The sequence below is a fragment of the Odontesthes bonariensis genome, chromosome 4, assembly GCF_027942865.1.
Source record: "Odontesthes bonariensis isolate fOdoBon6 chromosome 4, fOdoBon6.hap1, whole genome shotgun sequence".
Lineage (NCBI taxonomy): Eukaryota > Metazoa > Chordata > Actinopteri > Atheriniformes > Atherinopsidae > Odontesthes > Odontesthes bonariensis.
The window spans coordinates 14322583-14347598 of NC_134509.1; the positions used below are offsets into that span (position 1 = coordinate 14322583).

General features: G+C 40.4%; 1 protein-coding gene across 5 annotated transcripts in view; it reads right to left on the bottom strand.

Moving 5' to 3' along the window:
* Positions 1–25016, bottom strand: part of inpp4b (inositol polyphosphate-4-phosphatase type II B) — a 162780-nt gene that overhangs the window by 54337 nt on the left and 83427 nt on the right. For all 5 annotated transcript variants that reach the window (XM_075463122.1, XM_075463121.1, XM_075463123.1 and 2 more), the window contains 4 exons: positions 14884–14995; positions 9772–9841; positions 6804–6951; positions 26–156 (listed from right to left, as the gene is read on the bottom strand). In XM_075463122.1, coding sequence (XP_075319237.1) covers positions 26–156; positions 6804–6951; positions 9772–9841; positions 14884–14995 — 461 coding nt within the window. The remainder of the gene's footprint in view (positions 1–25; positions 157–6803; positions 6952–9771; positions 9842–14883; positions 14996–25016) is intronic.

A 25016-nucleotide genomic window follows, 5' to 3' on the forward strand; every position in this document is an offset into this window, starting at 1 on the left:
AGGTAATAAGGATATGCCTTCATACCAGTGATCTTGTCCAGTTCAGCCAAAGTCTCCTGGTAGGAACTGATGATTCCTCCGTATCGTGTCATCACCTCCTTCCTTAAGTTGTCCCAGTGAGGAGAGAGCTCTCCTAACTCCTTCAGATCCTGCATCCTACAGATAAACAAAGACCTAAGATGGTGAATGGGTTCTAATGGATATCAACAGATAATCACAATAAATTCCACAATTCTGACATAATAAAAACCAGGTTAAGAGAGATAAGTAATACAGCAATGCAACTGTGTTGCATCAAATTCACACTTTTCAAACAATTTCAAATCATCAGCATTTTCCGGTTAATGCATAAAAAATGATGAACAATCAGAAAAATGATCCAACTGTGCTTAAAAAGAATCAGTTACACATGCATGGACTGTATCTCAAACATGCCGTCCCAGATAAACACAGCCATGAAATTCAGGTTGTGGTGCCCACTTATCCCCTCTGGCCTGTCAAATTCCTCCCCAGCTTTTTAAAAACTTTTCATACAGGCCGCATATAGCAAACATTTTCTCACTACCAGGTGTCAGTGGAGCTTGTCCGTCTTTCAGCTAGCTGTGTCTGTAACCTCAAGCCAACATTCTCTTTGCTCCCCCTGCTGAAAATAATCATAGGTGTGCATTCGTGCCTTCATTTGTGGATGAAGAGGCTGATTTCCAACTAGGAAGCACTGCCTCTTTCATCCTTTCATCATTTGCATATGAAAGGCAACATCAGATGGACAGATATCATTCAGCCCTCCAGCACCCTCCGAAAAGTAAATTGCGGTGATATTATAGAAACTAGAGATTTAATGTACTACTCAGAATAGCAATTACATGCATTACACTGATGATAGCCAGGTAAGCATTTAGTGATTACACCTCATACATGATGCATACAGAATGTGTTCAAAGGACAGCCAACATGTATAAATGTTTGTTGGTTAAACTGATTGTTATTACCAGGTATAATTACTTGAATGAATAATGTAGTGGATATACCTTTGTTGCACACAGCATTAGGTGCAAGTAGCTTCAGTAGATTACATCTTTCCTTTTTCTATTAAAATGAATTATTTTTAGATATTTAGATTACTTTGAAGTACAAAGCAGCGTGGGATAAAAATGTTGCTAGAGGGAGCTTTGTGAAAAAAAATGTCTTTGTCTAATGGTTGAACAAACCCACAATGTTTTAAAGGACAAATACACAAAATGTCCACACGTCTATCAGTTAGTTCAATCTGATTAATCCAAAGGTTTGCAGGGAACCTGCGTATTGCAGTTGAACAATGAAAGAGGCAGTTTTTTTGCAAAATTAATCTGAAAACACAGATCAGTAAGAAGTAAGGTGTTGCTTGTGCATACATGCCAAAGAAAGTCTGAGGTCACTCACTGTGTGCCCAGCTAATACAAACTAACGGTATGTAAACAAATAGTAGATCACATATGAAATGGTTTCTTCCCGTCTTTTCTTTCTAAGACTGAAAAAAAACATACGGCAAAAAGTTTAGTTAAGGCACACGTCTGGTACATGCTGGCCCACTCACTCTGCAGGTGGTTATAAGTAAGTTGTGCTTATGGCATCGGAGGATTGACAAGTAAGTATATTTCAGACTACTATGATAAAAGAAGGCTAATTAGTGGCATGACATGCATTTGATTGTAGGTTGTTTTAAACAACATTTGTTTTCAGTCTCTGCATAAATAATACTGTATATGTTAATTCAAAAGCTGACATGTGCAATAAATTAGACTAGAAACATTCAGAAAGAGAATGTTTCAACAGTCAAATTTCTTTCAAAAAAGAAAATTTTAAAAAACTTTGTGGTAAAAGAAACCAGCTACTTAGATTAAAAGAAAAAAGTAGGGTAAGTAGGGTCTGGACAAAGCTACACCACAATCCTCCATTATTTCAATCAAACTTATTGTTCCCGAGAAATCCATTTATATCTTGAAGAAGTCCCTAATACCATAAAAGGACCATTTCAAACAATTGTGAGGATTATGTTCTTAAACTGTCCAATTTGAGTAGCATGCTACATGGCACTAGAGAGTTAGAATGATTTCAACAATATGAATTTAGTCTATACCTCTTAGACATCGTCACTTGTGGGTCAAATCCCTCCACTGTTACTTGAGAGATAGGTTATTTTATGTCTGGAGAGGATGTAAGGATAGATGATCCTGAAGTAAACAACATAAATTGGATAAAATAGCAGGTAATCATTAGCCTGGGCGAAAGCCGACTGTTGACTCTGTCAAACAGTCTGGGAAAACCCAAGAGGAATCCGTTTCCATGGAGGGCGGGACCTTACCCAGCAACTTAAATTCATTGGAGTAACAGAGTTCCCTTAACCAATCATAATGTTTAGAAATGACGTTGGTTATGCGCCGAGGTTCATGCTTACTCTCGCGAGGCTCTAGCTCGCGAATCACGCTTCCCACATCCGCTTTCATTATACCGGTAGGATTTGATAAATCAAACTTTTCCCAAAGCCAGTTGGAAGGAGAGCTACGACATCCTTGCCACTAACAAAATTGAAGAGGCATTCCTCTTGCTCTCGTTTTAATTGTGTAATGATCTCCAGAGTTGAGACAACTTCATGGACAGCTTCTAGCGTTCTTCCGTCGCCATGTTTATTTCCGCTGCGGTTGAACTACAATTATATGGACTACAATGGACTCCGCGCGTGAGTTCTGCGTCACCACTCGCAACTGTTTGCTGATTGGCAAAACACTGAGCGAACCGAGGTAGGGGGATTTGGCCAGACTATGTGCGGAGCCAAAATCTTTGGGCGGAAGTACGTAGGATGGCGTCGCCAGGCTAGGTAATCATATCTGCTTACTAAATTAGGGTGATAAAGCAACAGGATGGTGTATTATCAATTCCTTAATCAGCGTGCCATTCTCTAAAAGAACAGGTGTGATAGGATTGGGAATGAATCAGTTGTTTGGTGGTGGGTTAGTCACTGGTAAAACATCTAACAGACAGCAGACATTGCGAAGGTAACACTGGGTAATATACATCGTGCTGCTAAACGTATTCTTTACAAGCTTTCGATGACACAACATGTGGAGAGAACTGAACCCATTTCATCTGCTGGTTGTAGGTTGGTGAAATGTGCCTATGTCTTGTCATTATCAAAACTCTGCCAGTCAGTGTACTCAGACTCAGTCAGCATCATGGTTGTACACATTATCTCCGACGTCTTCACTCATTTCTGCACTGCAGTAATTTTAGAAAAGGAGACTGATGCTCCAAATGAACTCATAGCACTGAAGTTATAGCCAATCACTTCTGTTTTCAGTTGCCAATAAACTCAACACATTGTAATACAAACTTGTTGCAAACAAGCATTCAGTTGTGGATCACTACTGGCACACCTCCAGGCTCACAACAGCGTAGCTCTGGTGCAGGCTTTGCATTCATCTAGTGGAGAAGCTTAAAGAAAAAAATAGATGAGTATAGAAAATAAATGGACACAAAACAGTAGCCTAAAAAACATCTCAAATAATTCAGATTCATTTCAAGATATGCGATAACTGACTGAGTTAATCATTTATTTTGACTGAAACATGACACAGCCATCAGAAAGTCAAATAACGGACAAAAATCAAGACAGAACAAGTGGAAACAAAGTCAAATGTCAAAATGTCACCCAATGATCTAAACGCACAAACCTCGTTACTTGTTAATTAACATGATAAGAAGAGAGATATGCTTCCCCCCCAATAATGAGACAGCAGACAGCTGTTAATGAATGGGGTTTAATCTACTGTACACCCACACACTTTACTACACGTTCATTATCTTCCCAGACACCTGGACACACACACACACACACACACACACACTACAAACATTTGCAGCAGCATCACTGGAGCGGTGAAGAAAAATCAGCTACCTCTATGTTCGGTAGATTAGAGATTAGAGAAAGAGTTTAGACATCAAAGCTAACAAACAGAAGGAAGACATATCCAAGATTATCACAGAGTGGTTGAGCAATCTAAGCCACCCACCATCCGCTGCTGCGCTCACAACTTTGCAACAGTAACATAATCATTAAAAACCCTAAGCTAGCACCACTATGAGCTCAGCTAAACTAGAATGAAGGCTAAATGGAGAGGCAATATGGAAAAAGGAAACATTTAAAGAAGATTATAGGAGAGGTGCTTAAGCAATCAAGCCAGAGATACAATACACATGCACATAAATAAACTAGCGTAGTCATGATTTTGAAGCTGATGCATTTTTATAAGAGGTCTTAGATGGATAAAAAAATTAATAAATAGTCTATAAATATAAGCAAAATTTGTTTGTGAATTAAATCATCAGTTTGAGGCGCAGTTCTCCTTGTATTTACACAGACAGTAGGGCAAGAGAGAGGACGTGGTGCTGGCAGGTGAATGGATCCATCGGTGCGACAAGTGAACTGATGACAAAGCTCGTCCTGTGAATCGCTAAATAATTGCTTCGTGTCTGTTTCTAAGTGTATGTCTGCGATGAAAAGAGTCACTTCATTTGTTTGGATGTTCCAGCATTAGGATGTGTCCTTGAGAGCGTGAATGTGAAACTTTCAGTCCATGTCTTGACTATGAATTAGAATCTCCTCCTACTTCCCAGTTTATTAGAATCTCGGATTTCATCTTTTTATGCCTACTATTTGCAATAGACAACAAACACGTGTGTAAAGGTATATGTACATTCTGCTGGTGATGCCTGTGACGTGACGACATCAGTGATGACGTATTTTTGTCCCCTTTCCTGCACTTGAGAAATTCGTATTCGTAACTTTTGAATTCGTAACTTTTCGATTCGTGTATGTATTTTTTGATGTCGTAACCTTTCAATTCGTATTTTGACAAATATCAAAACACAACCCATTATAAACACAGATGGACTCAGTTTTAGAGATTGCACATATTTATTTTATGCTCAACTACAACCAAAGACGCACACATTTCCCAAATATGCGCGGATTACTTGCACGGATGCACGTTTCTTTTTGACCGATTTCTTACCCCATACTCTTTGATGTGCTCTGGGAATGTACACTTGAAGACTTGAGAAGCATTATTTATCTGTCATTGACACCTCATACACCTCGTATTTATTTAACTTTAATATTCAAGATTTAATTAAAAAAAACCTATCTGTTGTTTCCCAGCATGTGTTTTACACACACAGGAATTTGACCTCACCATTTATCCCATCTGATAGTTGTAGACAAACACTGGAAACAGTGAGAAATTCATGCGCACACACACACACACACACACACACACACACACACACACACACACACTGTAAGCTGTGATGTATGTAAGCATACAGAGCAGCTGCAGGTGAAGCTCCTGGGGAGCAACTGTGTGGTCAGATGCCTTACTCAAGGGCACTTCAGCCATGCACGGTAATAGAGCACGACAGCTCTTTTTGCATTGTTTGTAATAATTTTATCTTCTCTGGTTTTGATGGGTAAATCAGATGCCTATAGAGACATACATGCTCTGACTTCTGCCTTGAACTCTTTCTGCTCTTAAAATGCGAACGGTTACGAAAATCAGGAGGTTAAAAACAGGTCAAAATAACTTCATAACACCTGCAATTTTGGCTCATGCCACTATTCATCAGGTTGAGAATAGCAAGCATAAACAGTGATTCAATGTTGTTTTTACATGCTAAAACACACGGAGAGAATCTTTGGACAGATTTATAGTAAAGCACCGACTGTACGGCCCCTTTTTCAGCTTGACTGGCTCTGAAAAATCCAGCTTTTTTAACCAGTCAAGTAAATACAACATGTCTGGACAATAGACAGCCATGCATACTCGCATGCAAGAATGCCTTCAGAGTGAAAGATTTTCAATGAGATTTAGGAAGAGGGCACACCAACATTTACTGAAGTTGCTGAGCTCAGGGCTATAAGAGGGGGTATAGTTTTCTTTCTTTTAAGATCCACATACTTACTGATCATAGCCTCATAGAGACTCTTGGGGAAAAAGAAGGCAAATGATTGATTCAGTCTCTTGCTGTGTGAGCTGATATCGGCGGTTCAACTTAAAATAATAAACCAACCTAATTATCTCAGAACATACACTTGTCAGAAATGTTGGCCTTGGAAGACAGCTAGAAGTAAAAAAGTGCAATGCCATCACATCATTCTGTTGTAGCTTACAAGTCTGACTCATGGGAGGTGGTGGTCGTTACTGATGAAATTTTAGTTCTGTGAGTACTGTAGCCCTCAGCACACTGAGGGTAAACAGGCTATTACTGGTCTTGGGAAAGGCTTTATTCACACTTGTTTTAGCAGGTTTATCCACATAAAATAGATACATCAATTTCAAAAACACATCTACATGCTAATTTTGATGTAAAGGGAGTATTTTACCAATCAGTTATGAAAAAAGTAAAGCCCTGACTAGGACAATGATGGAATTCTCAGCAATGGATGACCTGTCATTTTTTTGCTGTTGAAGATAAGGGTTTTAGAAATTTCAGACATGGCTTGAGCTCAAAAAATATAATATATACACATACACACGTATCGCAGTTTTATATTTTGAGACATGCAAAACATGTAAATCAGGTTAAAAACCTAGAATTGCCTTCACTTGTATTTTATGTTTATTCATTTATAGTCAATGTATATTTAGTATAATAATAAGCAATCTTAAAATGTAATAAGGGTTTCAGGTTGTTTACCATAAATTAATCTATTGGTGTATGCACAAAGTTGAAATGAACTCATTTAACATTAAATCTCTGGATCGGCTTACCTGCTCATGCCCTCCTGAATGTAGAGTGAGAGCAGCTGTTTGGGGATGCTGAATGACAAGGTGCACTCTTCCATTTGTTCCCGCACAAGCATCCACTTGCTGTCCACTGTTTGAAATCTGTACACCTTGCACACTGGGTTCCTGAACACTGTGAGCAAAGGACAAACGGATGGGAGTGAAGTTTGTTGAACCATCAGACCCACCAGAAAATACATTACATTCTTGTCAAAGAAATTCTCAAGATAATTTTTCTAAAGATTTACAAAGGTGAAAAGGAATATCTAAACCAAGTCTGACAGCAGCCCACCTCAAGGACACCAGAGAACAGGAAGAAAGTCTTCAAAAGTCATGCAGGGTATGAAGCTCAAATTAAATTCTATAATCAATACCTGTGTGTGCCATAGATAAGGTATTTCTCATCTTCCAAGCATTCTCCCTCTCTCTTTCTACTTCAGTGTCAGCACAGCACACAAGAATGCAGACCAAACTACATAAACCTTGTCCTGTTAATCTTTGACTTATTATTTCCGCCATTTCCATTTTAATTGCTTATTTATTGTGCAACAGAAAGGCACAGTTTGTGGGATAATTTTCCCGAAACTTTGGTTGTTAACCCCACTACTCCCCTTTTCCATTAGGACTGATTCACATTCAGCTCTGTCTTCTTCATTTTAGCAGAGAGCATCTAATAGCAGCAATCGAGGGGCAGGAAATGACAAACAACTCTAATGCTCTTATCTGTATGCTTGCAGCAGAGGGGAAAAAAAGCAGCAAGACTTCTACTTTCGACTTATTTTCCTTTGCAAGGCTGCAGTCTGAAAGGAGTCAATCAAAAAGTCGGAACTAAAGCACCCGAGGTGAAACGCCGAAAATCTTGCTCAGGATGGTCAAATATGCGTGGCAGGAAAATATTTAGCTTTAATTTAAAAGTGGAAACCATACAGCAATGTGACATGGTTCTGTCATAGTGTTAATCCTGCTGCGCCGTCTTTTCTTCAGTGTTTAAGTCCAGTAAATCCAGTGTTTCTCCTCAGTTCAAACAGGTTCAAGAAGGCGCACCACAGTTGTTATACAGCAAAAGTATTAACTGAGGAAGCAATGGCAAGTGTAATTTGGGTGACCATTTAAAATCTAAACAAAACATGACTTGGCAGAATGTAAAAAAATATTAGAACAAGAAAACTGCAAAGTTTCTATTATTCATTTTCATGAAAAAACTTGTTTTTGTTATCTTTTTTATCAGCAATATATTCAATGAAAAGATAAATTGATCCTACTGTTAAGCCTGTGCACTCAAAGCTTGTAGAAAATATTTCCTATGTGTGATAGCACTTTATTAGTAGGACCACTACAGTTATCAAACTGATCTCAAAGTTCCTCAAGCTGTGCTCCCTGTAAAAGGAATATATGAAATTGCAGCGCTCACTTTTAAGATGCATTTAGAAGGCATGGCTAAGAAAGGCAAATAAAGGAATGAACCAAGCTGCTTCTGCTCCTAAAACTCAGGAAAAACAGGTGAACAAGTGCACCAGTGAACCAGTCTTCTGTGTCAACTTGAAACAACGTTTATTTTGACAGACACTCAAAATCCGTTCAGTAAATTTGTCACAGCATAATCTGTGATTAAAAATCCATATACATAGAGACAATAAATATCCTCCTACAGACAGTAATTGTAAACCAAATATTTAAATGATCCTTTTTCTTTTCATTCTCATCATTCATCTGAGAATGATGTTGGAATTAATGATGATTAGGGTTAAGACTAGCCCCAGAATGACCCCTGAAAAGACTCAATTGTATTTAAAGGAGATTTATTGTTGGCACGGGGATTAGAGAAAGTGAATAGGATGACAAAAATAAATGGAGAGCGAGAGACAAGTGCAGAGAAAGGAGAGAAAACACAACTTTAATCAAAGGGGAGACAGTTGCTGACTTCCATCTCTGTCAGTGAAGTGGATTAACCCCTGAACTCCCCCCTGCACCCACACTAATCTGACCACCAATCAGACGCTTTAGTTTCCCCTCCTCACACCTCTTAAGAAAATGACTTCCAGGGATGGGCTATGCGTGGGCTTCTCCTCCTCCCTGTTGACTGCACGCTCATTCAGAAAGGTAATAAAAGCAGAAAAGCAAATGTATTACTCAGTCTGATGTTATGTGTGTGTTGTTGGGGGGGGGTTACACCTACACCTGCAAACATGGCAATAGTTAGTTCAGTAGTTAATCACAATAAAACTATAAGTGACAATGACACCATGCCAACAGGCATGCCCATGCTTTGGAGCTCAGGGGGAGGTTGGAACCCGTATTAGAGAGGAAAGGGTTTAATCAGAAAAAGGTAACTAAATTCCCAAGTATTTTCTGAACAAGAACTGTTCAATTTGAACACAGCAGAGATTGTGACCTTTCGAATCATTCCCTTCTCTGTCACAGCGCGTCTTTTTCAAGCAGGGATTGGATTTGTGTTGCCACAAAATTTGTCTCACACAGCTTTCATGGATCTCTCGCTCATCTTCATTTAGTCAAGAAAGAGCCAAGTTAGTTAACCTCAGATACCTATCACTGTTTTTCAAATTTATTTTAAAGTATCAAGACTATTGTGTTAATACATCAAAACAGAAACAAAAAAGGAAATTATCTTTATCAAATTGCACACTTCAGAAATGCTTCAAATCCTCTTTAGGGAAAGTAGTGCAAGGGTAGTTGAATGTTAATTAGATGGAGGACATGGGACTTTTACTCAAAGATATTTTGGGTTGTTAACTACCACTATGCAGCATATGTGTTCAAATAGTCAAGATGAATTATAGTATTCAAGCTTTCTTAGAAAAAGAAAAAAAAAGGTGGGCATATAATGAAAATATAAGGAAGTAGGGGGAAATTAGAGAGCATTTCTGACAGATATATTATTATATTATTTGGCAATGAATGGTAAGATTACAGGTATACTGGGTGTGAGTCATACCTGGTCCAGACAGGGGGTTATCTTCTCTGTCGGTGCAGGAGTGGTGCGCTGACTCACAGACCAAGGGACACTGAGGACGAAAGAAGGCAAGAAAGAGACATCAACATGTTTATCCTCCAAATAGGAGCAGATGGGCTTTGATAATGACCATATATATATATATATATATATATATATATACACACATGTATTTTATAACAGCATTTTCAAATAGCTACAGCTTTGATGTATGAGAATTTGCATGTAAAAATTAATTTTACATGAACTGCCTATCGGTTTGCACTTTGTTTTAACTCAGTTTTTAGTACAGCTTTGTAATATGTAGCCATTTCATTTCACTGAAACACACAGTGGCTGCACAGCGGTGTGGTGGTAAGCACTGTTGCCTCCGAGTGAGATGGTTCCTGGTTTGAATCAAAGCTGGAGTCTTTCTGTGTGAAGTTTGCATGTTCTCCTCGTGCATGTGTGGGTTCTCTTTGGGTACTCTTGCTTCCTCCGGCAGTCCAAAAGCTTGCATGTTAAGTTAATTGGTGACTCTAAATTGACTTCAGGAGTGATTGTGGGTGTGCATGATTGTTTATCTCATTTGTCTTTGTGTTGGTCCGTGGGTGGACTGAGGACCTGTTCACAGTTGACCCTGCCTGTCTCCCCAGTGGCAGCTACAACCCTGAACAGAATTACGCAGATATGGAAAATAAATGGATGAAAGAAACCGCTGTGGTGACAGAAGTACTGACTACTGCGTTTACTATGTGCACATTACAATTATTTTGTTAAAGACTAGACTCACAAGGAACCACACAGAGCAAGCAGCTGCTGATGTGCTGCTCTCCTTTTAGTTCACATCTTCAAAGCAATGTGCACCTAGCCTTTACCACACTTAGTAAGGCCACAGTAGGCATGAGCTAGAAAAACCCTTGCTGTGACTTCACTGACTCAGGGATGGATTTTTAATCTGTTACCCCCACTGCCATGTCAGTCATTATCAGCTCATCATATTGCTGTTTCCTGCTCTACTAGCATATTTCAAATTACTGTCAACTAACAGATAGCAATGTACAGTATGCAGCACATGAAAAATAACCTTAGCTTTCTCACTTAATAAAGACGGGGAAGCATGCAGTTTTAATGTCTCAGTTAAATTGTGTTACTAGGCAACAGGCCTGTTATTTTTTAACATGGTTATTGCCTTATTTCAGGGAAGGAAATTGTATAAAGAAGAACAATCCCCCTTACACTTCATATACTACCCAGTAAGTATCTTTTTATTTGTACTTCAAATGAAATTTGAAAAATGAAATGACAAACCTGTTTCTCCTTTTATGTTAATGTTGTGATAGATATGTTACGCATTGAATAAAGAACGACGGCTGAATGTTCGCAAAGCCCCACGTCCTCTGGGTCACTACGAGGCCTCAGTGAAGTTTTCTGTTCTCACATCACACAGATACAGTTTAACCCCAACAAAAAATGCAGCATATTTAATATTAAATCTACAATTAAAAAAAAAACACGCTGAGCAGTGAAAGCATTTAATGTATAACTGAATAAAATTACACTTTTGATTAGCAAATATTGGAATCTCTACATAAGCTGGAAATTTCTGATAAGGTCTTAAATATGCCTTTCTTGTTGGCATTCTTGGTGATGATACATATACAGTAACATATACATCAATAAAAGATAAATTATTTAAACAACTATTGTGTTTGTGTTGATAAATAAAAGCTCAAAATAAATAAAAGTAAACATTCACTCATGGAAATCTGAACCTGATTTTGACCATTAAGATGAAACAATGACACACAGACAGGATCAATCTAAATATACCGTCAGATGCTATATTGCTTGATCTATATTTCAAGTTTGGTTCACAGAGGTCTTGTGCCCACATAGCCTTTTTTTGTTTTTAGTTTACTTTTTCAATCAAATTTACTGATGAGCGAGTGTGTGGTGTACCTGCAGAAAGAGAGCTGCAACGAGCATCTCATTTCAAAGCAACTGGGCGGCTTTCTGAACTCTTCAGAAATCTGAACTCTTCAGAAAGCACTGGTGTTGTGATTGTCACTTATTTTAAGTCAACCAGCCATTTTGACCGGAAATGGAGCACCGCGTTAGTTCTGGCAGACCACGTAGTCAACGCGCCCTTTGCCTATTGGCTGACGCCGACCCAACCCTTATGGCCAGCTGCGTTCAATGGGTAATCAGCTGCTGCTCGCAATTGGATGCTGGCATTTGGGGCACTTCATTTAAACTTGGTTTGCTGTCACTGCTTTTTTTTTGCTCTCTGCTTGCACCCACCACCTCCCCTGCTCCACCGACTTCTCATTGCCAAACAATTTCATACTGTTGTTCATTGTTGCTTGCTCTGTTCTAGGGGGTTTGTTGCCTTTACAGCAAATGGAAGGCACTCCACCTGAGGATGCTGCTGTTCCCTGTCTTGGCTTCCATGGAGCTCATGGAAAAGTCGGGAACTTCCTCCGAACAGAGCCATACCGCCAAACATAATTGTATGCATTCAGAATAAGCTTCTGAAATTCATCTTTGTTTCTCGTCTCGTTTTGACGAGAGTGGTTCTGACAGAACTGTCATCTTGGTAACCAGGAAGATGACAGAGAGCCATTTGTAGAAGCAGATCAATCAGACAATAAATGTTGCTTCTACCACATTGCATTGTACCAAATGCAAGCTTTTTGTAAGGTGGAAATTCTTATTTTTTGTCGTAAAAAAACAAAAACACAATGTGGAAGTGTGCCCCAAATTGGTAATAAATGACAAATCAATAGTTTATTTTATGTTGCGAGACTGATATATTTAGAAATTTGTTCGTCTACATTTACTTTGATAATTTTATTCAACTAAAATTCGGAAATAATGTTCAGTCATTTATTTACATCTTTTATGAACCAGAGAAAAATATTCTGATTATCGAGCCTGTGCCAGGTGTTATTGTCGACTGATTTTACTATTGCACCCCGGTGAGGCATATTGGGGTAAATCACATTTTATTGCACCCACCTGATGCCAAATAGTAATCGTTCTTGCACACAATGGAGCAAACAGACACAACATTAACTAATTCCTTGCACTTAAGCTCTTGTGTTTTTGGCAATTAAAAACTTAAAACAAAAGGCTTATACAAACACTTCTTTTTATAGTATCTGGATATTGTAAATATTTAATGTAGCATCTTGCTTATTTCAGTAAATATATAACTTACTTGTGAATTCAAAAGACAGTATAAAACTAAGCTCTAGCTGTACACTCTACATCTCCTGGAACACAGATATGTACATGCTAAATTGTTGAATATGCTCAGCCTTTTAGTTTGCCTCTTGATGCATGTAGATTGGGTTTCCTCATCAAAGTGATACTGACAATGAACAATCTCCCTTGCTTTCTGTATGTCAGTTCTATCGTGTCTGATGAATCACTTAACCCAGCTAGACATCAGAATCTGTCCCCTGAAAAAGGTTTTAATAACTGCTAAGGACAACCCATCACCCCTTGTTGTTTAGAAACTGATCCTGAATACAGAAGACACCAACCAAGCCCCGCACTCACACATATAAAATCCAAAGCAAAGAGTATCCATTGATCAGAACAAGCAGAAGCAACATTTGGCATTTGAAAAGTGCAGCGAGTGAGGCTGCTGATAACGAAGAGTTTTACAAATGAGCCAGAAGCCACAGCTGTGAAAGGAGTTCCATTGTAATTGCAGGCAGAGGTCAGCATGAGGTCGATGGCTCTTTGATGGCTAAAATATGTAAAGAGATCAGATCAAAGGTGACTGAAGTCTCTTTCTTGTTTCCACAGAGTTAGTGGGATATTCATGAGCAGCAGCCACCCAAGGAATGACAGGGAATGATCAAACAAGTGCCACTCACCCCACCACAGACACCCGAACACACACAAGTATGTCGGTTCACGCAACAAGACGTGCATACGATGCAGGTAGCTCAAACAAGAACTTCATCTCAAGTGAATGCTAAAGTTTCCTGATATTTTTCATATCCATTCCCTCTTTCTTCTGCTCATCCTCTACAACAGAAACAACTGACAGAGGGGGAAATATGCTGTGACAACACACACACACACACGCGCGCGCACACGCACACACACGCACACGCACACACGCGCGCGCACACGCACGCACATGCACACACGCACACGCACACGCACACAAAGACAAGCCAACACATTCATCAAGACGACATGGGCAGATTGTCAGTGACACTCTGAAGCCTAGCAGGGAACCTCCCTACACCAACAACAGGGGTGGGCAAAACTCAAAACTAGTCAGCCGTGTAGAAGCCCTTGGTCAATTATATAAGACAGTGATTCACGCACATACATACACGCACATGCAGATACACATATTTACACACACGCAGTACAACAGCTTTTCAACAGCAGGCAAGAACGACAAGTCTCTATACTGCCTTGCAGTACAACACCGACGTAGAAGACAATCAGAATAGGTTTCTTCTCAGATCAGAAACAACATGAAAACTCTACCTTTACTATTTAATACCTACTGACTCTACAGCACACATTCACTTGACAAAACTCTCTCCATTAAGAATGTAAAGAAAACTGAGTTAAATAGGAGTACATACAACTTCAATTCTGGTGTGGCGACATCCCATTTGGATAACTCAATCTTCAGTTTACTGTCAAACTCCGAGGAAGAATACTCTCTCTTCCTCTTCCTCTGCAGTGATTGTGTGAGCCACAACTGAAGCGCGGTTAGTAGTGTGCACTGAATGAGATTATATTAGAGACGGAGGGTTGTGGATGCAGAAAAGCAACATTCAGGATTTCTTTTTCATCAAATGAATAAGAGTTTAAGGAACGGCTGCAAAAGCTGAATGGGCATCAGCTTGATTGATTTACTTTCTCAAATTGTTTTAGTGTCGGTGGAGAGTCGACACAAATGTATTCTAGACGCGGGTGTTACACATACACACATCCTGTAAATCCTCATTAGGGTTCACTAAAGTTGATCTAATCTCATTGGAGGAAATGAGCAGTGCTAGTCTAATCCCGGCATAAGCACGAGGCATCTGGTGCACAGACACTCGCACTGTTCATCAGCACGCTGCTATTTACATTCTGCGAGGGTGTGTTGGTGGTGATGTGGTCGACGTCGACCTCCTCCATCTCCCCCATCTTCAGATGACTCACCACCACTGTTCCAGCTGTATACACACCATCAGATGACCTAAAGGGGAGACAAGAAGAGAGAAAATAGATCAATTCAGTGTAATTTATATCCTCAAGAAAATGTCTGCTCAGGCAAAGGATCTTTTCCTCTCGTTGCTACCCTGGAATTGGTTTGGAAATCGTAATCTTTATGTCGAGCCCCCCAGAAATCTTCAAACCTAATGAGCTTACATTCAGCCTTAAACAGGTTGAAAAATTAGAATGCTTCTTGATTTCAAAAGCTCTATCAGGAAAGTCCTCTCCTGACAGATGTTGCAGAAGAGTCTTCATGCAGAATGAGACTGAACAGTCTCAATTGGAAAGTTGACAGGGGTGATGGAGAGAAAAATGTGTAACTGTTCAAATGGCAGTCTAATAACCCACACTATGTCCCCAACAGAGACAAAATTGATACTATACTTCTCAAATAAGATAGCCTGACCAACCACTTTCTCGATCATGGGGCTGTGATTAAGGAGCTGATAGAAAATCTATAGCATTGGCAGCAAGACAGACACTTTAAAATGAAGAGAAATGGTCCCTTGACACGGCGGGAGCAAGTCTGATCACCTTAAAAGACCCATCCCTAATGTGCTCAGTTCCACTCCAGCTGAAGAAAATATTGGATGTTGTGCGCGAGCCAACAGTCTGTGGGGGAGGAGGGGGAGTGACACACACCACTGCCTGAGGAGGAGAAAATGTAAGGATGGTGATGGAAGCAGAAAGGATGCTTTCAAGGCCGATCCATCTCGATGAGATACAAGGAAGAAAATTTCAAACTCACACGAGGGAACAGAGGAGAGGAAAGGAAGCAACATGAGTGAAAACAGGGAGGGGAAGTAGGCGCACAAGGAGGGACATGGAGGGAAAACTGTCTGCAGTGGGACGCTGGGGGCTTCAGTCGGTGCTTAATGTCTTACAGCAGTCTCCAAGCAGAGAAAATAACATTGGCTGCTTTATAAATCTAATCATTGTCCCTTGCCAGACACCTGTCTCGGTGTTTACTCCTCTGCTCCTCTTCTTGTTTCCTCCCATTCCTCATTATGCCCCACCCCCACCTACCTCCACCCTTCTCCGCCCTCACTGCGCAACAGAGAACTAAAGCACAGAGAGAGAAAGTCACCCTGACTTTGAACAAACAGTGTGCACTGACAGTGGCCCACGCATAATCGAGGAAATGGAGATTAACATGCATCACATTCAGTGACAGTCCTCCCAAGGCAAACCACAGGGGTTACAGTGGCCCTCTATTCTTTAGATTACTCTGCCACAATCCACTAATGAAACTCTCCATTCAAACAGACCAGATAATTAACTTATAATATGTCTTTGAGAGATATCAACATAAACTCAGCACCAGCTCAAACACAATCTTTATGTATTATTGCCTGTGAGGAGAAGAAGTCTTCACAGCACACTTAAGGGGGTTGAGATGATTTGATTTAGCTCTGTCCCTGCTCCGCGGTTTACAGTACAAACTCTGCCAAAATAAAGCAAAAAAAACGACGGAGACTTCCTAACAGAATGCCTAGTCTGCTGTAACAATCTGTTTTTTTCAAATATAAAGTTTTACCTCAAAATAAACTTTAAAGGATTTGAGCAATATTTTACAAAGAAGGCCATCTCACAACCTCCTCTTAAACCGCCTCTTTCCGTCTGTTAGAGCTGGCATGGAGACAAATCCGCAGATTGTTCTTTGCCTCGAAGCCCATCTTTTTCTTTTAAATCTAATTGGCCCAGGATCTCTTTTATGACAACACTTAATCTGGTGGCTTTGTTCAAGTGACAAAAATAACGTGCTTAAACTGTGCTTTGAATTTGGGTCGATTGAAAAATAATTAGTTAGAAAGTGGCTCAATACTAACACTTATTTTGTTTTGAACGCTTCACCCAAGATTTATAAATATGGTAATATTTGTAATATACAGGAACAAATAGAGCAATTTGTTTCAAACAAGCCATTCGTCCTGAGAGGCTCTGATGCATGAGCAATACACATTAACAACATGAATTTATGTTATTTTGGCACCAAATTACACTGAAATACTATGGAAGACAGTTACAGAAAATGTAAAATATCATGCACAAGTAATACCCAAAATAACATTTTATCATTAAGATGGAACTGGTTTTGCTTTTCAATGCATTATTTTTCACAGTTGAAAGAGCTGTATCACACTTACTGCTCCTGAAAACGTGTGTGTAACAGTACCTCAGCTGAATGTAATTTTCCTAGTAATTGCTGAACGTTCTGGCTGTTGTGAATACATGAGTAATGCACCAACTCACAACAAATATTTTTATCACCCCTACACCAGTAAGATTTCACAAAATAATCTGACAAGCCTTGCAATGAAGATGTGTGGATGCATTTCAAAGAGAAACAAAAGTAAGGATGCGCAAAAGCTGAGAGGATGTTGAAGGCAGGTTCTCAGACAAATGTGCGATACTTCAAAGCACATCATTTGGCAGCCAAAAAATAAACTTTTTTTTTCTAGTTTAATGTGAGCAAATACGTCCATTTCAGTGGCTCGACTCGATCTGTCTGCGTGTTGCCATTTAGCAGGAACCCAAGCACCATTATGTGTTTTGTGTTTTCCCCTTTAACATAATTACTGTTATTGTTTTTCTGTTCTTAGAAATTATGTCATTACAATGGCTATTGTTTGCCTCTTTAGTGGTTAGATGACAGATAGTGAGGGCAGTTATTTTTTGCTGTGTTTTTTTGTAGGATGAAATGGACAGTTTCATTCAACTGGCTTGTACTGCAAAGTGGTGCCCTGTGCAAGATTTTGAGACACAGCACATACTGTAATTCATCATGGACGTGCTGTCTTTTTCTGTAAGAACAAACTGATACTTTTGTTATCCTGATTCTTTTTTTCCCTCTGTGCCACTGCTCTGAGCAAAGCAGAAATGACAAAACTCTTAAAAGTCTTTTGATAAAAACGAGGTTGTCATTTTGAAACATTAGCCCCTTTCACACTGCCGAATAACCCGCGTTTAATCCGCGAATTTAGCGTGTCCGCTGTTGTGTTCATGGGGGGGGTCTGGCCGTTGTTTACAGGGACAGTTGTGCTTGCAAAGTTACTCAGACCTTGGAATTCACTTCATTTGAGTCCCAGATGGTGAAAGTGGGTTCTTCAAATCCATTCCACTGTGTGTCAATCTACCGTCCTCCTGGTCCTGCTTCTGTGTTCTTGAAGGATTTTAGTGACTTTTTATCCTCCATAATAAAGTTGGAAACTGTTTTAATCCTTGGAGATTTTAACCTTCATGTTGATGACAGCTCATCTTGCTCCGCAAAGGAACTTTTAACATTGATCGAAGCTTTTAATTTTGATCAACATGTTTCTGAGCCCACACACCAAAAAGGCCACATTTTAGACTTAGTTTTTACCCTTGGCCTGGACATTTCAAATGTGTCTGTACAGGACGTCCATCTGAGTGATCATTGTCTTGTTTTGTTTGATCTGCACTTCAGCCCTGAGCCTAAGCCCTTAGAAGTTTTGTCTCAGAGGCGCGTTATCTCTGCTAATACTGCAGACAGTTTTTCTGCTATGTTTGACCCTCTTTTGTTCATGGATTGCCTCGATGTGGACAATTTTATTCACTGTTTTACCAATCATTGTTTTAAAATTCTGGATCAGGTGGCACCTGTCAAATCAAACTTGTCAATGCAGAAAAAAGTGTGCCCTTGGAAAAATGAAGATACCCTGAGTGTGAAGAGACTATGTCGGAAGACTGAACGTCTGTGGAAATCCACAAATCTTGAGGTACACAGACTTTATCTCAGAGATCTGGTGTCCTCATACAATGAGATGGTGGGAAATGCCAGATCTGACTATATTCGTCAACTGGTAACAGTAAATAAGAAAAACCCCAAAGTATTGTTTGACACCATAAATTCTCTTGTATGTCCTGCTGCACCAGTTACCCCTGTTTTTTGTGAAGCTGACAGCAATGCATTGTTGAGATTTTTTGTTGACAAAATTAAGATGATCAAGGAGAAAATCCCTCCCCCTTTGTGTGGAACCCCTGCTGTCATTGAGCCTGTCTCCAGCTTGTGGTCCTCATTTAAGTTAGTGACTCTTGCTGATATCTCGGCACTGGTGACCAAGATGAAACCCTCCTCTTGCTCATCGGACGTCCTTCCTTGTAGGCTCTTTGTGAAAGTGTTTGATGTAATTGGCCCCTGGGTTACCAAAATGGTTAACCTCTCTCTTTCAACAGGTGTGTTTCCCACTACCTTTAAGCATGCCATAGTGGAGCCCTTACTTAAAAAGACAGGCTTAGACCCGACTGTACTCAGTAATTTCAGACCTATTTCAAAGCTACCACTCTTGTCCAAGATCCTAGAGAAGGTGGTCTCTGAACAACTGTCATTATTCCTGGATCAAAGTAACATCCATGAGACGTTTCAGTCTGGTTTCCGCAAACATCACTCTACGGAGACGGCCTTGCTGAAAGTGTCCAGTGACATTCTGATGTCTGCTGATTCGAGAAAATGCACTGTTCTAGTTCTTTTAGATCTGTCCTCAGCCTTTGACACCATCGACCACCAAATCCTGCTGAGTAGACTGAGGGATGAAGTAGGTCTGTCAGGTTCAGTTCTACATTGGTTCTCGTCATACCTTTCTGGGCGTAGTTTTAGTGTCACAGCTAACCAAATAAGGTCTGAGTCAGCAGATCTGCTGTGTGGAGTCCCTCAAGGTTCTGTCTTGGGTCCTGTATTATTTTTGTTGTATTTGATCCCTTTGGGAAAAATCATCCAGAGTTTTTCTGATGTTTCGTACCACATGTTTGCTGATGATATCCAGCTTTACTGCTCTTTCAAGCCAACTGAACCCCAGAGGCTAAATTCCTTAGTTCATTGTTTGGTGGAGATAAAACAATGGCTAAATGACAACACCTTGCAGCTAAATGTGGACAAAACAGAAACACTGGTTATTGCCCCTGATGACTCCATTCCAGGGATTAACCAGTACTTGGGTGACTTGGGCCAGTCTGTTAAAGCGAGGCTCAGAAACCTGGGTGTTGTGTTTGACAAGGACATGTCATTAGTCCAACACTGCAAACAGCTGACCAAAAGCTGCTTTTTTCAACTGAGGAATGTCTCCAAACTCAGGAAAATGGTGTCACGGGATGATTTGGAGCTGATTATACATGCATTTGTGTCTTCGCGTTTGGACTATTGTAATAGTCTGTTTTCTTGTTTGAACAAGAAGGAGCTGTCTCGCCTGCAGTTGGTGCAAAACTCTGCTGCGAGAATTCTGACCCGCTCAAATAGGAGGACTCACATAACTCCTGTTCTTAAAGCTCTTCATTGGCTACCAGTTTCCTCTAGGATAAATTTTAAAATTTTGGTTTTAACTTTCCGAGCGTTGCATGGTCAGGCTCCACCCTACATCAGAGATCTGATCCAGTCTTACACCCCAGCTAGGGTTCTGAGGTCTGTGGATCAGAATCTTCTGATGGTGCCACGCACGCGTTTCCGGACCAGAGGAGACCGATCCTTCCAGGCTGTTGCTCCCAGGCTTTGGAACGATCTTCCGCTCTCTCTGCGCTCCATGGAGTCTGTTGACGCCTTCAAAAGGCAACTTAAGACCTTTTTATTTGTTCAGGTTTTTTCTTAATTTTCTTAATTGTCTTAATTTCTTAATTGTCTTGGGCTGCTATGATTGTGACTGAGTTGCTTTGGCCTTTTTTAAACTAATACTTTTATGTACTTCTTAACTGTGTGTTTCTATTGTACCTGTAAAGCGCTTTGTGACCCTGGTCTGCGAAAGGCGCTGTACAAATAAATTACTTACTTACTTACTTCACACTGCCGACCCGGGCTGCCGCGTCAACTCGACTCGCCTTTCGACCCGCGTCGGACCCTAGTCTTTTTGCCGAGCCGAGTTTGATGTGAACACAATTGACGCGGGTCGGACGTGGGCGTGGCGTGACGTGAGGAGTTTAAAAGACAGAATGGACAGCTGATTCAGAACAACAGCGACAGGTGAGGACAAGTTTTACTCTGTTTTAGCCTACATCAAGTTCGAGACATTTTTTAATATGGCCAACTGGGGAGACAAGGAGGTCTGCGAGCTCCTCAGCCTCCGAGCAGAGGACGTTATTTACCGCCACATTTCGGGGACTATAATGCTCTTGTATTCTCCGCATATGTTCTTCGGCGGCATCCCACGTTGTAACCATCCACACCCCATAAAATAACATCTCCATGAACTGCATATACAATTGCAAAAACGAGTCCTCAAGGTGTATTTAACCCTACCTCCGACGCATGGCTTGTGCCTACGTCATTGTACACGCCCAGCATTTTATGTGTTTCGTGTGACGCTCTGCCACTAGGCAACGCCCCCTGAACTCGGCTTCAGGCGACACGGGTCACCAACATATCGCAAGCCAATGCTGCCATATCCACACGTCGAGAGCACACGCTATATATCTTAAAGATCGCGTTCTGTTTTTTTATATCACGCGTGGTATAAGGACACCCGTAAAAAGCGCCCCTTTTCCTCCTTACGGGACGCGCTGTATAATGCTTGAGCATGCGTGCCGAAATACACCACGCGTCCTCTAGATGCTCACCTCGTGACTGTAGGGTGTTTTTCTTCCCCAAGTTTTTAGCTTCTTGTCTTAAGCCACTGCTTTTAACATCTTTGTGTGCCTAAATTGCCTTGTAAGTGTCTTATTATTTTATGCTACATCATTTTAACATGTGTTGGACATTGCTGCCTATCGCAAGCCAAAGCTGCCATATCCACACGTCGAGAGCACGCGCTATATATCTTAACGATCGCGTTCTGTTTCGAGAGCACGCGCTATATATCTTAACGATCGCGTTCTGTTTTCTTATATCACGCGTGGTATAAGGACACCCATAAAAAGCGCCCCTTACGGGACGCGCTGTATAATGCTTGAGCACGCGTGCCGAAATACACCACGCGTCCTCTAGATGCTGACCTCGTGACTGTAGGGTGTTTTTCTTCCCCAAGTTTTTAGCTTCTTGTCTTAAGCCACTGCTTTTAACATCGTTGTGTGCCTAAATGGCCTTGTATGTGTCTTATTATTTAATGCTACATCATTTTAACATGTGTTGGACATTGCTGTCAGTGTTGCAACTGCACACTGCGCCTATGTCTTTGTATATTATATATAATAAAACATAATAATCAAGCTGGAACATCCCCTGTGTAAAGGTAAGTTCAGTGTGGCACTGGCCATCTAGAGGACGCGTGGTGTATTTCGGCACGCGTGCTCAAGCATTGTACAGCGCGTCCCGTAAGAAGGAAAAGGGGCGCTTTTTACGGGTGTCCTTATACCACGCGTGATATAAAAAAACAGAACGCGATCTTTAAGATATATAGCGTGTCCTCTCGACGTGTGGATATGGCACCATTGGCTTGCGATACTATCGCGATATAAAAAAACAGAACGCGATCTTTAAGATATATAGCGTGTGCTCTCAACGTGTGGATATGGCAGCATTGGCTTGCGATACCAACACGCCAAGCGTTCACATTGCTCGACGCGGGTCGAAGGTGCAATTTGGACCCGCTAAGGTAGCGGGTCGCAGTGTGAAAGGGGCTATTGTATGACATGTATATATGACTCAGCATTTTTTTACTCTGAACTAAATGAATAAAAGCAATGAAACACCAAGGTAAGGACAATTGCATTCTTCATTTTCAAATGTCTAAATTTAGTGCCCATGGGCGGGACGAGTTCATCAAAGAACTTCAAAGCAACACTACAATTTCTGTTATTGTCAGATGGTTTTCTCTGTGGAGAGTCACACAAAGGAAAACACCTGACAGCCATAGAAATTAGGTAAAACACCACAGGCTACACCCCTCGCTTCTGCTGCAACGAAAAGATACTAAAAATATCCAGCAGGAACAGGGGAAAACTATGCTGTTTTTTGTTGTTGACTTTGTCTATAGAAAACAGAGTCTGTCAGGACACATTAAAGCTGCATACTGCCAGTAGGATGGGAGTGGTCAGAGTAAATAAACAGCCAGTATTCTTCACAGGCAGCAAGAGTAAAAAAGCCTTGAAGAGCAGCAGCGGAACTATAGATGGGATTCTTGACCTATATAAAGCTGGACGGGTGCGCTAAATATAGCGCCGGCTAGTTTTCACCGAGGACAGATGTTAGGACATGGGACAGAACTATTGGGGAATGGCTTTAAGAGTGATCTTATTAGTCAAGATTTTCAATGGGGAGGAATGACACCATAATTTGACTCAGCAGTAATTTCACATGTCGCAACAAGAGAAGTGACTCAATCAATAATATTACACTGCATGCATTGTTCATAGAGCAAGGCAGAATCACCAGGGGACATCACACAGAGCGCGCTCTGATTCTGACTTGTCTGGGCCACTTGAAGTATATTCCCAAAGAAAAAAGTGCCCTGGTTTCCACTTGATGAAGTAGACTTCCAAAAGCCAAATATAGTCGCTCTAAATCTAAAATGAAAGCAACACACTGTATGTATCCAGTTTTGTAAAAAAAATTGTTTTGCTCTAAAGATAAGTACATTTTATGGGAATGCTCTAGACTTTTCATGCTCGAAAGGTTGAGCAAGCATCCAATTTTCAATCAAAACAAGCTGATGTAACAGGAATACACCAGAATGATCAATGAGACCATTATGTAAATGAATGCAATGTTAAGAAAATTTATTTTTTTCTGCTGAAATACGTCTGTGGTAAGCAGAATAGGAACTACTGTCAGCACATGATGCATACTTGCACACAATTTGTGAGGTTTAATGCTTCCTATTTGCTCGAGCTATACCTCCTCTCTTACACACACATTCACACGCACAGTATTTCTTGCATGACAAAAACTGTCTTCACGCTACATTTGCCTTTATGTTAGTCCTGAAACACTGTCAGAAACCGTCTGGGATAAGCAATTCACAGAGGAAGCAAGGTGGAAGACGTATCTGGAATGAGTGCCATTTCATCAACCAATTACATTGATCCAGACTGTGGCTCGAGGATAGAGTATGCAGCTGATGGCCACAGAGGGACAAAGCCCATACTGCACATTTCATAGACTTTTAAGTGAGTCAGATGGGGATGATTCGATGCAAACGCTGGAAGTGTGCATAAAAAAAGACATTGTTCTACAGAATACAGGCTATTGTAGAGAATATATCTAGGGTCTTGATATCTTTGAACAGCAAATAATAAAAAATAAATATTCTAAAATTGTACGTTCTTTTGTAAACATAAAGAAAACATATCTTTGGTTATGAGATAGTAAAGGTCAATAGTGATGGTATGTTTCCATAAATTACAGCTATAAGCTGCACCTTTATCATGTTTAGCTCCAAATATCTTTATAGAAGTAATGCGGACAACATGAAATATATCTGGTACTTGGAAGTGGTTTAGATGGGCCAGAGTTTTCACAATCGACAGCTGTGAAACAATTATATAGAAACCTTAAAAACACTATAAGCGTGAGTTTTGTTTTGGTTTTACAATCTTATCATGGGCCAGTGTTTAAGGGAGCAGCAAAACCTGTAAAAAGGTCAGTTTGATTCAAAGAAATAATAAGCTGCATTGGTTGTCCCACAAGCAGCCAATTCAGCTACTTATATTCTAAATCTCAGTTGACCAAATATTCATCTTTGAAATTTATGACCACCACTCAGAATAATGTATCTTTAATATCCATAAAGGGACCACATGGGACATGATTTAGCTCTGCGCAATCATCCTTTATTGTACGTCATTTTAACTGTATGGCAATATTTTAAAGTATTCCTGGGACAATTTACTGTCAGCCTAGCTGTAATTGCAGCTGTGATGTTAATTAATATTCATTAATTAATATCCTCCTCACTGAATGTAACACAGGCTAGATTCTGTTGCAGTGTGAAAGTGTGTATGTAACACTTCTCCTTTATAACTGCAAGTCATTTGGCACAGATGCTCCAGTACTTGCCAAAATACTATCGCACACAAACACACACACGCGTCTTGACACCAAAGCCCAACAGTATGAGTCAGCA